The sequence below is a fragment of the Orycteropus afer genome, unplaced genomic scaffold (genome assembly GCF_000298275.1).
Source record: "Orycteropus afer afer isolate SDZICR_OR568_19922 unplaced genomic scaffold, OryAfe1.0 scaffold00655, whole genome shotgun sequence".
NCBI classification, from domain to species: Eukaryota; Metazoa; Chordata; class Mammalia; order Tubulidentata; family Orycteropodidae; genus Orycteropus; species Orycteropus afer.
Genome location: NW_006922242.1, coordinates 36869 through 49378, shown reverse-complemented (window position 1 = coordinate 49378; position 12510 = coordinate 36869). Strand labels below are relative to the sequence as shown.

General features: G+C 33.6%; 1 protein-coding gene across 1 annotated transcript in view; it reads right to left on the bottom strand.

Moving 5' to 3' along the window:
• Positions 1 to 896: 896 nt before the first annotated feature.
• The window catches only part of LOC103210809 (ubiquitin carboxyl-terminal hydrolase MINDY-3), a gene marked incomplete at its 5' end in the record, with an annotated part of 45967 nt that continues 34353 nt past the window's right edge, over positions 897 to 12510 (bottom strand). Inside the window, 4 exons of the mRNA XM_007956730.2 lie at positions 897 to 1046; positions 4734 to 4805; positions 9269 to 9356; positions 12082 to 12154. Of these exons, the coding sequence (XP_007954921.2) occupies positions 897 to 1046; positions 4734 to 4805; positions 9269 to 9356; positions 12082 to 12154 (383 nt within the window). The remainder of the gene's footprint in view (positions 1047 to 4733; positions 4806 to 9268; positions 9357 to 12081; positions 12155 to 12510) is intronic.

Genomic DNA, 12510 nt, shown 5'->3' with positions numbered 1-12510 from the left:
TGCTGGGGAGAAATATTTAAAATGATTTTTCTATTTTGACCACTAATGTAAAAAATGTTAGGACATAATTAAAGAAAAAAAGGTGTTTATTCAGGCCATCAATTAGAATCATAATAAATAATGCAATATACTAATGTAATAACAGATGTTCTCATGCATTTATCACATTTATAAATATACAAGGAAGCTGGCTTATAGGGCTGTTGGAACAAATCTGGAAAAGTATATTTGGCAATACAGTGGAAGTTAACAGTGTTAAGACTATCAAACAGATTCTCTTTCCTATCAATTTTTAAAAGAGATCCCTTACATATTGTAAATAAAAGCTAATGTTCCCCTCCAGTTTCTACTTCTTGTAAACATGCCAGAGCTAAGCCAATTGCAAAAGGAACTGGGCTGACAATTTGTTATTTATCAGTATTCCTAATGGAAAACATATTTTAGAAAATAAATAGCAAACATGAACTCCTGTGCATTTCAGTGTTGAAGATGATATACTGCAAGTCAGAATCATTTAAGCAAAAAAATGTGCCTGAATGAAATAAAACCTAGAAATAGAAATTTATAAATAGTAATTTTGATATTCAATATACAAATGCTATAGTATTATCATCTTTGTAATTTGTTAAATAAATGAAAAGTTATCTGACTGCAAAAGCAATGAACTTTGATTGAAGTTTAATTTTGCTAGTAAATTTCACATAAAGGGTCAAGATAGGATAACCTTTAACATAAAGCTTTAAAACAAATAATTTAAACATTTTTTAAATACTGAAAAAGCATTTTTAATTGTTATTTACAATTAATCAATGCTACAGGTGTACAGCTTAATTTAGCCAATTGCCAGTTTTGAGTCCCTCTTTCAACATCTGCTATTAGGAAAATACTTAGGCAAATCAGTTTAAAGAAGGAGAGCGATCTGTGGTCCAGAGTAACTCGATGTACGGCCATTTGGTTTGGAGACAGCGCTTAATAGGAGTGTCATCTGTCTGGAGCATAGGATCTTCAAAACCCATAACAACTGCAGTCCCTTCTACGTACATTACCTGTCGAACAAAATAAAGCCACCAAGGTTAATCAATATTCTTAGCAAATTCTCTTAAGGGATACACTTTTCACAGGCTATTAAACAAGGTACTGTGTATTGTCTCATAATGGAACTTTACATCTAATTTTATTTTGACTGAAATTATGAACAAGAATATCTGCTTACAGATTAATATGATAAAATGGCGATACAAATTTTAATTGCCAGATGACTAGCTGATTTTTAGAATTTAATATAATTAAAAACAAGTTTATATAAAAACACATACAGACTGCTTCTGATAAAACAGAAATCACTCTGCAAAGGACTTATAGAGTTGGAAGAAATTTTGGATGACTTATGTATACACACATTCACATAGCTCCTCCTGCTTTAATACCGAGGCACTTGGATGCTCATGACGCCTCATGAAATGGAAAGCTATAGCAGAAAGAGAGCTGTTACTCTGAGTAGAGCTTTATTTTCTCCTTTTGATTTAAGTGTTGAATTTTCAGAGGTGAAAGAAGTTTGAATATTTGTCAACCAAATTTGCTATTATTGTATTAAATACTCCTCCAATGCTGTTCATGAATGTACCTTGTACTGCATGAAGAATCATAAATAAAAAATTAAAAAGGACAAAAAATATCAAAGGATAGGCCAAGGCTGATAGATGAAGATAATCAGGTAATTTATAATGCAATGGTAATGACCTTAAAAACCATAAATTGGTAGGTCTCATGTCCGCTGCTGTCGGGTTCTGACTTACAGCGACCCTACAGGACAGAGGAGAACTGTTCCATAGGGTTCCCAAGGCTGTAATCTTTATGGACACAGACTACCACCTCTTTCTCCCCTAGAGTGGCTGATGGGTTCAAACTAGGGAACTTTTTGATAAGCAGCCAAGTGCTTTACCACTGTGCAACCAGGGCTCCAAACTGGAAGGCAGATACCAGAATAAAAATTGTATTCTAATTTCTTTAATTTACAATGAAAAATTTTTAGAAATGTCTATGAAATAGCACATGCACACAAACCCTTAAATCAAGGGGTCACTGTATATATTAAAGAACAACTTAGTCATTAATTTCAGACTCCAAGAGAAATTCAAGGCTCCATATAATTTAAAAGAAACAGGTATCAACTGCCTTCTTCAAAGTATATATAATTATTTCTACATGCTCAGTAGCTGATACACATGATTATAATCATGTTTTTTCAACATAAAAGCCATAAGCTATTTGACTAATGAGCCAAAAGGAACAACGTCATTAGCCTCAAATGGGAATTACCTTAAAAAAACATCAATATAGGAATAGAAAGTTGTCAATTATTTTGGTCTCATGTATTTAATCCTTTTTTCCTAGGAAGCTCTTAAGACATACTTGAATGTGAAATGCATTTTTTTCCCATCACTCTTTTTGATTAATATTTTAGTTTTATTTCTGGTTTGGCTGAAATAAATTTACTATTAAAACTACAATGGCAGCTTTTCAACTCCCCAAAGTAAAACTTCCTTTTCTGAAAAGTTGTATATAAAGCATGTTACACAAGTTATTATACTTAAATTAGACAGGACCTATTTTTCACAAAGAGCTGTATTTGCTCATACTAGAACAGAATTGCTTGGGCAAAATACTGTGACCTACCTCTAGTGGACTCAACTAGCCTTTGCTGCCTGGTGGATCATGCTCTCTCCCACTTCACCAGCATTCTCCTCTTGAAGGTTCCTTCAGATATTTTTTAACATTACTGTGGTATGCGGCCTATTATATTTCTAGTTCCTATATAACTTCATAACATTATACCTATGCAACTTAATGACATACATGCTTTGCTTTATAGTTGTGATATACTAGTTAGTGTCATATTAATATTTAATTTTAAAATTTCTGGTACTTTTGTTAGTAAGTCAGACGCTTGTCACAAGCATGATTTGAAAACTTACTAGATACAGGTAGTGTGGCCAAGCAGACCAAGCACAGGATTGAGAATCAGGAACTCAGTTCCAATCCCTGCTCTGCCAAAGACTTGCTGTGTGACCCTGGGTGAGTCACTTAATCGCCCTGTCTCAGATGCCTCATCTGTAAAATATGGACAACAGTTGACTGACCTACCTCGCAGAGATTGTGTAGGGCAATAACTAATTGCTGTTGCTGTTAAATGCCATCAAATCGGTTCCGACTCACAGAGACCCTACGTACAACAGGACAAAATACCACCCAGTCCTGCAGTATCCTCACAATTGTTGCCATGTTTGAGCCCATTGTTCCAGCCACTGTGTTAATCCAAAACTAATTAGTGACTACAAAATACCACCTATTACAAGATACGTAAAAGTTCAAAATCTAAAGTACTCATTTATACATAGTAGAAAATAGCATCCAAGTTTTTTATGACAAATTATATTTTGCTACATACAAACAAATTATCTTTTTGTGAAAAGATAAAACTTCTAATTTATAGCTTGCTATGACCAGTGTATTTTAATGTTTCAGATTTGTCTAACTAAAAATTAATGTATTGAATTTACATTAATTAACATAGATCCTCTTTTACATTATGATCTGTTTTCTGTAGCCATCCTCAATTTAGACAGTTATGAAACTAATATAAATATATCAAATTAAAAAGGTATGCTAGGCTTTATTACGTCTAATGAAACTCTAAACCAAAACATGATGCCGTTGAGTCAATTCTGACTCATAGTGACACAACAGGACAAAGAACTGTCGCATAGGGTTTCTTTCCAAGGCTATAATCATTATGGAAACAGACTGCCAAGTCTTTCCCTTGTGAAGTGGCTGGTGGTTTCAGGCTGCTGACTTTTTGGTTAGCAGCCAAGAGCTTTAACCACTGCACCACCAGGGCTCCTTTAAAAGAAGCTCTAGAACTTGGTAAAAGTGTAAAATCCTAATCTATGTAATATTAGCTCTATCTGCTATAACTGTTATTTTAACAGATAAAGCATATTGTATGTGTAGACAAAGCTAATATTTAATCAACAAGGTTGATCAGTAAGATCAAACGTCTGATTTAAACCACTGGGTACAGCTGGAAGTGAATAACCTACATGCCTTTGTCAATGCTCCACAAAGGAGAGCAGCAAATCATAACAGGTCCAAGGTTGGGCTCTGCAGTTAGACTACCTCAGCTTCAATCCCAGCGGTGCCATTTCCTGGATGCTTGACCTTGGGTATATTGCTTACCTCTTTGTGTTTCAGTTTCCTCCTCTGTACTACCCTACTCATAGGGTAGTTGTGAAACTTAAGATAAAACAAAGTGCTTAGTAACATTCTAGGCAAATGTTCAATAAATGCTAGCTATTATGGTTACTAATTTAAATCCTTTCAAAAGATTTTTCTTAAAAATCTCAGTGTTATCCCTTTTTCTATTTAAATGAGTCAGTAACAACTTTCACTGAAGAAATTATAAATGCTACATAATGAAGGGTATCAACAGGTAAGCAGATATAATTATGTTGTCATGTTGTCACAGTAAAACTACTACTCTAAGGTTCAATGTAGATTTCAATGAGTATCACATATTGGTCAAACTGAGTTCTAAAATATGGCGTGATAGTAAAGAGACTCCTGGAATAATATCCTTGAGTAGCAATTTTGTCGGAATGAAACACTGTTATATACTCATATATATATATTTCATCAACCCAGTTAGAGACAAATTACTATGTGGATTATCATACCTTTTCATTATAATTTGATTGCTTCAATCCATTGTAGTGGTAGACAGTAAAAGACTCTGGACCACTGGAGCCCTAGTATAAATAAAGCACTATTAAAACTTTAAATTGTCTTTATATCAGGCAATTTCTAATTAGCAATTGAAAGTAAAATACAAGTTTCTTAAACCCTCACCCTATGACTGGGGAATCATTTGATAAAATAAGAAACTCAGATTTATGGATTAATAACCAGGAAACCTAAAAGCTGAAAATATCATGAGAGTTTTCTTCTGGAGAAGACTGGGAAATGATAAGAACTGATTTTCATAATTTGGTCTTCTGTGCTCGTTTATGTTTTTAGCTCTATATATGAATTACTGTGATTTTTAAAAAAGGACAAGCTTCTAAAACACAGAAATATTACCCTAATATATATCTCTGCATTTTTCTCTAGTAGTGAATAATTGGCTCCTTCCAATAAATATGGAAGAGTGGTAATATCACTTTTATTTATACCACAAACATTTATGCACCAGTACTTCCAATTATAATATCAAATTAGGAGTTTCCATTCCCAAAATGCCATTTGATTATTGCCAACTTTTAAATAGTGAAAACAGCATTGTGAGAAATTAAAATATAATTATAATGCTTAAAGAGACTTTAATAACATTCAATAAGTCCCTATCAGACTAAACTTTTAGAAACATTTGATCATGTTATTCCTCCTACTGTTTTATCCTTGGTTCTCAATTCAGCTAAAGGTCAAATTCACCTCTATCAACCTAGCTTTCAAAACCATTGCTGGTCTGGCTCCAGTGAAGGTGCTTGGTTCCCAATGACTTCTCTTGGGGACTCTAACAGCTCAGTCTCCCTGTGCCTATCCCAACTGTCTCCCTGGCCATATCTGATGGATACAAGGATGGGTTTGTGACCCAAGCTGGGTCAGAGTCCCTCTTGAGATTTTTCTTTTCCAGTTGAAACTAAAGGAAGAAAGTCACTGGCAATGGTGGCTTCAGCTTCCTAGAGAAAGATAGGCTGAGAGAATGGAGCTACCTTAGAGAAAAAGGAGGGAAGATGGACAGACTTAGAGCAGTGTTCAAATATCTATCTGTTCTAGTCTCTGAGGTGCTTCTTTCCTGTGCTTGGTTGTTCCATCTTCAATTCTGTGAGCTACTCCTTCCAATTTGTATCCACCACTGCCCCCCGCTTGTCCCTCCATTAAGCCAGTTCAGGCTGGGCCAGTTCTGTAATTTATAACCGCAAGTCCTAAAATAATACAGATCCTAATTTACTTTTCAACCTTATCTCCATACTCACCTTTCTGAGTCCTCTGTTTTAGACAAGCTACCACTTATTCTCCCATGAAAAGACCTTTTGTTTTTGGCCCTGTACACACTTCTCTCTTCTTCCTTTCTTCATTTATTCAACTCGTTTCTCATTTTTCAAGACTAGATTCAAATCTTATCTTTCCTATGAAGTTTTTCCTGAACACACTAGTTGGGCTCTTTATTATTTTGGGATCTTTATAGTAACAATTGTCTGAACAATTAAGTTGGGAATGAATAATATTACTGTGTATCACCTACCGATCTTAAAGATTACTTAAATGTTTAATGTTCTTAACTTTTCATGACCTATATTCCCAATTAAAATTTAAGCTTTTATAATTTTTTTTGTATCATACTCAGAATGCTTTACACGAACTAGAAAAGTCAATAAAATACTTACTAATTTCCTTAATTGTATACATGAGTCAACACTGTAAGAGCTTAGATAAGTAATTCAGCTCTTCATTTTCAGAGTTAATTTATTTTAACTCAAAAAAATAAACATTTATTATAATTTAATACAACTTATAGTCTCTAGTTCCAGTCATTAACAACTGGCATAAAATACTGAAACATCAACAAAAGGTAATATAACACAATGGTAAAGTACTTAGACTCTGGGGTTAGACAGACCTACACTGGCATCTTGAACCACTCACTTACAGCTGTCTGACAATGAGCAATTTTCTTTGGTTCTCTAATCCTCAATTCCCTCACTGTCAAGATGGGGAAAATAAGAGTATGTACTTTATAAGGCAAATAATGCCCAGTGTACTATTTGTAAGTGTTATTAATGAATGGTAGCTGCTGCTACAATTCTTATTATAAACAACTTGTCTTGAAATACTTATGAATATTCCCACTGATTTCTCCCCCTGGATCAACTTCCATTTCATGGCAAAGAAATGCTCTTCCATACCCCTGCTTTAAGAGTCAAGATTACTGAAGTTAGAGAAGTATTTTCCCGGTTGTTCTTCTGACTCAAGCTTTGCAACTTGATTTCATTTATTCCTGGCTTGATTCAATAAAGAATGCTTATTGAATATCATGATGTTGATTTGTCAGGTACAAAGCAATATATGAATAATGGCCAAAATGAGTGATAGTCACAGTATGGTTTGTGACTATAGAAAAAGAAGGCATCAGGTGGATGAGAAAAGATCTGTGACAAAGGGGGTCTTAATTCTTAGTGGATGTGAATAAATGGGAAAGTGACATGTCTTTCTCTAAAGCAGTGCTTCTCAAACTGTGGCATCATCCAGAATGACCCGAAGGACTTGTCAAAACAGACTGCTGGGCCCAACACCAAAGTTTCTGATTCACTAGGTCAGGGGAGGTATCTAAGAATTTGCATTTCAACAAATTTTTCGAGACTGCGCTTTCAGAACCCACTGCTCTAAAGGGAACCAATAGCAAGATTACATGCTTTGGTTTAGGAGAGAGCCTGAACTATGTCAGGGTAGGGAGACCAACCAAGCTGGGATGGAGAGTTTGTTCTGAAAAGTAGCAGGAAATAAGCAAATGGTAAGAGATGACTTGAGGGAACAAACAGTAGAACTAAATGGAGAAGTCTGTTACATGTAAAAGGAAAGGGGACTATGATTCTTTTTAATTACTTCAAGGACAATTACTTCAAGGATTCAAAAAATTAATTTCTTGAACTAATACATTATTATAATAGTTATAAACAGCATGATGCAATTAACTAGATATAAGATTATGTATTTCCAAAAGAGTTGGTAGTAACTGTTTCAGTTTGTTTTAATTTCCCAAGTACTTTTCAAAAATTTTTCCCCAAATTAAATTGAAAATGAACAGGAATGTTATCTCTGGGTGGATTCAAACTGTCAAGCACTTAACCATCTGTGCATTCCAGCAACTCCTTTCATTATATTAATAAGTAAGAAACCAATATCAAATGTTTGGATAGCAAGCTTTAGAAATACAATAATTAGAAGTAAAATTAATATTTCTGTTACAAAAAGTTTAAAATGCTCTAAAATTCTTAAACATTTATCAGGATAACTAAAACATGAGATTCTATAAAAGGACTTTCAGAAATCTCTACTAGTTAACCTAGTAGTTGGAGTATAAACACATAGGACATAACAATCCAAAAGAGCATTTCTAATAATGCCAGAGAGAAAAAGGAATCTATTTTTTCTTGCAGCATTTACCAAAAATTTAAAATCTAATATCCTACATTGTAATATCCTCAGTTATTTTTGGAATTTTACATCATTCACTTTCTTTTCTCACAATAGCTGCAATAGATGAAAGTTTAGAAAATATGGGCTCCTTCTCTTTTCTAATTACTGGATTGAATGCTGATAATGTCTGCTTTGTTAAAGATAATTTAAATCTGAGACATTAAATTAACAACTGTATCTTGAAATTTTCCCTCTACCCTTTTTTGTAACTTTTCTATGTGGCAACAAATCTCTTACAATAGAGGTTGTCATTTCTATTAAATCAATGAACTTCATTCAACTTAAAACTACGCTGATGTAATGACCACAATACACTGTAAAACTCCTCAAGTAGATAAGAAGAAAAGAGAGACGAAGGATATAGAATTGGCCTGTCAATGATTCAGATATAACTCAAGAGAATTGAGATCAGCACAGATTCCTACTAACTGATCTTCTACCAAAATCCCACAGAAGAAATGTCCCAATATGGAACAGCACAGCTCGATTCAAAAAAATTTTTCGACTCAACTGAAATGATCCTGGAACTAGTAGGACCTCCTTCTACACATAGGATTTTAACTTCTTTTCCACTATTAAGAAAGTTCTGAAGAGACAATCTATTAACAGTAATTATCTGAGAGAAGGAAAATGGGGAAGGGAGTGGATGAAGAGAATCTTTCTCTTTTGGGTCAATATACTTCTGAATTTTACCTTTCTAAGTGAACACTGTATACATTGTTACACAACAACAACAACAAGTGAACAGTATCACTAGATGTATACAGTGGTATATACATTAATTTCTAGTACTTCTCCTCCCCATCCCCCTCCAGTCAAAGCTCTCAATTACTGTATTGGAATGCACATACTCTTTTATTACCTCTGTACTGGAAAGCCTTTACATAATAATAATGTTTTCAGTCTCACATCTGCACATTAGGACACTTTAAAGGAGTAGAAAAAAGTGATCAAACAAAACAGATGATCATCCCAATAGAACAAAATAATGAGTATAGTTCCTTAACAATGTTACCTGATCAGGAAAAAACTCTTGAAGAAATGGACCCAATAATATGATTCCTAATCCTTCTGGATCCAATTTATTCTTCATGAGGTTTAAACTATGGGAAGGGAAAAAAAAAAAAAAGAAAAGAAAAAGAAAAACAGTGGATACCAAAGGAAAAAAAAAAAGCAGCTTATTTTTCTTACTTCACGATTAAATTACTGGTCCTATAACACATTTGCCTGCCAAAAATCTAAGAGCTGTTTTTTTTTAGAATCTTAATGACAAATACATAGGAATGACATCTAATTTGCCAAAACTTAGTTATTTTTAAAACCACAGTAATCTGTTACTATTTAAAATTTAAATTATGACGACGACTTTGGAATATTGTTCCTTATTAGGCAAAGTAATTTAAAAACCTGGGCTTATGAACTCAGGCTTATAACCTCCCAAAGGCAAATCTTCTTTGCTTCATAGGTATGCTTGAATTTACCAAATGAGGGATGTAACTTTTTTTTTTTTTTTAAAGATGCTTATTTTAAGCCCAAGGAGAAAGAGCATTAAAAGACAGTGAACAGCAGACAATCAAAATTTTTTTTTTTAAAAGTTTACTTTTAAGAATCAAATGAGTTGGTGGCTTAACATGTAATATGAAGTTTAAGAGGTGAAGCAATTCTCTAAGAGCAAAAGCCCAGAGCTCCCTAGTAAATTACAGTAGGTGGTAAATCATCCAGCAGCAGTTTAAAGTGCTTTGCATAATCCTTATCATTTCAGTGTAACCAAGGTTGTGAAAGGTGTTAATTGTTATGTGTGAGTACAAAGAAGCACAGAAAAGTGGGCTGTAGTCAGAAGAGTTTTAAAAATGAAAATGGGCTTCTCAGAAACTTAACATTCTCCATGTTGTCTCCCAAACTATAAAATGCCAAGTTAAATATACCTATTATACAACATGCAAAGGATATGTCATTGACTGAGTCATGTTATAGTGTATTTAGTCACTACATATTTAATCACTAATATGGCCCAGCAGTGAGCTATCACATATTTAATAAACATGACTAGGCCAACTCTGGTTGTGTAGTGCCTAAGGCATGTGACTGTTAACCAGAAGGCTGGCGGTTCAAACTCACCAGCCACTCCTCAGAAGGAAGGTTGGGTGATCTCTTCCATAGAGATACCACCTTGGAAACCCAAGAGGGGTTGCTATGAGTAGGATCTGACTCAACGACAGTGAGGTTTTTTTTTTTTAGGCCAAAGTACAGAGAGAATAAATCAGTTCATTCTTTTAGTTACCTATAGAAAAATCAATCTGCTTATATCAATTACACTAACTTTATAACTGAAGGTATGTTATATATTATAGTGAAGCAAGGAAAATTAGGTAGATGTTATATAACCCACCAAACCCACTGCCATCAAGTCACTTCTGACTTATAGTGACCCTACAGGACAGAGTAGAATTAATTGCCTCATAGAGTTTCCACGGCTGGAAATCTTCAAAGCAGCAGCCTGCCTCATCTTTCTCCTACACAGCAGCTGGTGGGTTCAAACCACTGACCCGTTGGTTAGAAGCTGAATGCCTTAACCACTGTACCACCAGAGCTCCTTTTAGATGTCATGTAGCTATCTATTTAAGAATTTTGGGAGGGGAAAAAAAAGAAGTTTTTCTTCTTCCTCTTCTCCATTTAAAAAAAGATAATAAACTGGTAGAACTGTTGGTAACCCAAAGTACTCAAGAGTTCAATTCTCTTTTGCAAATTGTAGCAGTGTAAGCAAGATGGTCTCTATTTAGAAGACGATAATTACCATTATATCATTTATTAGACTAGGTCAATTCTCTCTGGATTTCTCCTCTTTAAGTTGGAAATAACAATTATGTCCAACTATTGAATATGGATAAAATTACAGACCTAGGTAATAAGATTGAGAAATATGAATTCAGATGTGATTAGTTTATAAATGTTTATATACATTTCATACTTTCAAAGAAAACACATCTGAATTAATTTAAAAATAGAATAGGACCAAATTCAAAACACTGTGTATACCAATGAATTTTGTAGGCTTTGTTGAATCCTTGTGTTAAATATTTGTTCATTGTCAGATAAAAAAAATTATGCAGAAGTAAAAAGAAAGAAAAATTATACAGAAAAGGATCATGATAGATTATTTTTAAATTCATATTTGATCAATACATGTAGCCTCTCAATGAGAGAGAATTATTTTCTATTGGATAATAAAGATCCCAAAGTTATGGAAGTTGTTGTAGATAAAACATTATATAAAACGTAACAATGGGAATGAAGATAAGGATAAGTTAGTAATGTCAGGCAATACTGAAAAATTTTATTGTGTAATAAATTGGGGTCACATACAAAGATTTCAGAGTAGTTAATTTAATTATTTGGAAATATTCAATGTCTTTGATCATCTTTATTTAAGAGTGAAAATCAGAGGCTTGCTGGTTACTTAAGCACAGCACTAACAATATAGAGAACTGTCACTACTTTTACCAAAACCACTAAAGAAATGTATAAAATGGAAAAATAAAAAAAAAAAGAAAAGGAAAAAGTTTGTTGGAAAAAAATGTATTTAAAGTTTATAGGAAAAGACTTATTATCAGCAAGCACCTTTTAAAAAGCAGGACAGTAAGTGTGGGAAAGTAAGTTCATGATGCTAAATCTCAGTTATAATGTTGGAATAATCTGATCACTTCTTAAAGTTTTGCTTTACATGAAGTGCTATTCTTTGTATATCTAGGTTTAGATAAAGCAAGGCAAAAATGTGTATGTTTTAAATTCTTTTTCAATTGGATAAATAACACTTCCTATTTAGCTTACTATTCAGGATCTGAAACAAGGTCCAATGCTTTCATCACATCTTCTAAAAGTGAATCAGGTATGAACCCATTATCTGGAAAAAAAAGTATCAGAAACAACTTAAAATAAGAATTTACTTTAAGACATGCTAATATCACTGATCAGACTCGAGTAAAAATTATATAAAATGGATACAAAGAATTACAAAATAGTATTTAAATTTATTTTAGTCACAACATCTATTATTATTAGGTACTCACCTTTATTAGTTTTCTTGGGTACATGTTGCCATCAAGTTGCTTCCAACTCACACCAACCTTATGTATAACATAGTGGAACACTGTCCAGTCCTATGCCATCTCTACAATTGTTGCTATGTTTGAGCTTATTGTTGCACTGTGTCATTCCATCTCATTGAGGGTCCTCCTCTTTTTTGCTGACTCTATCAAG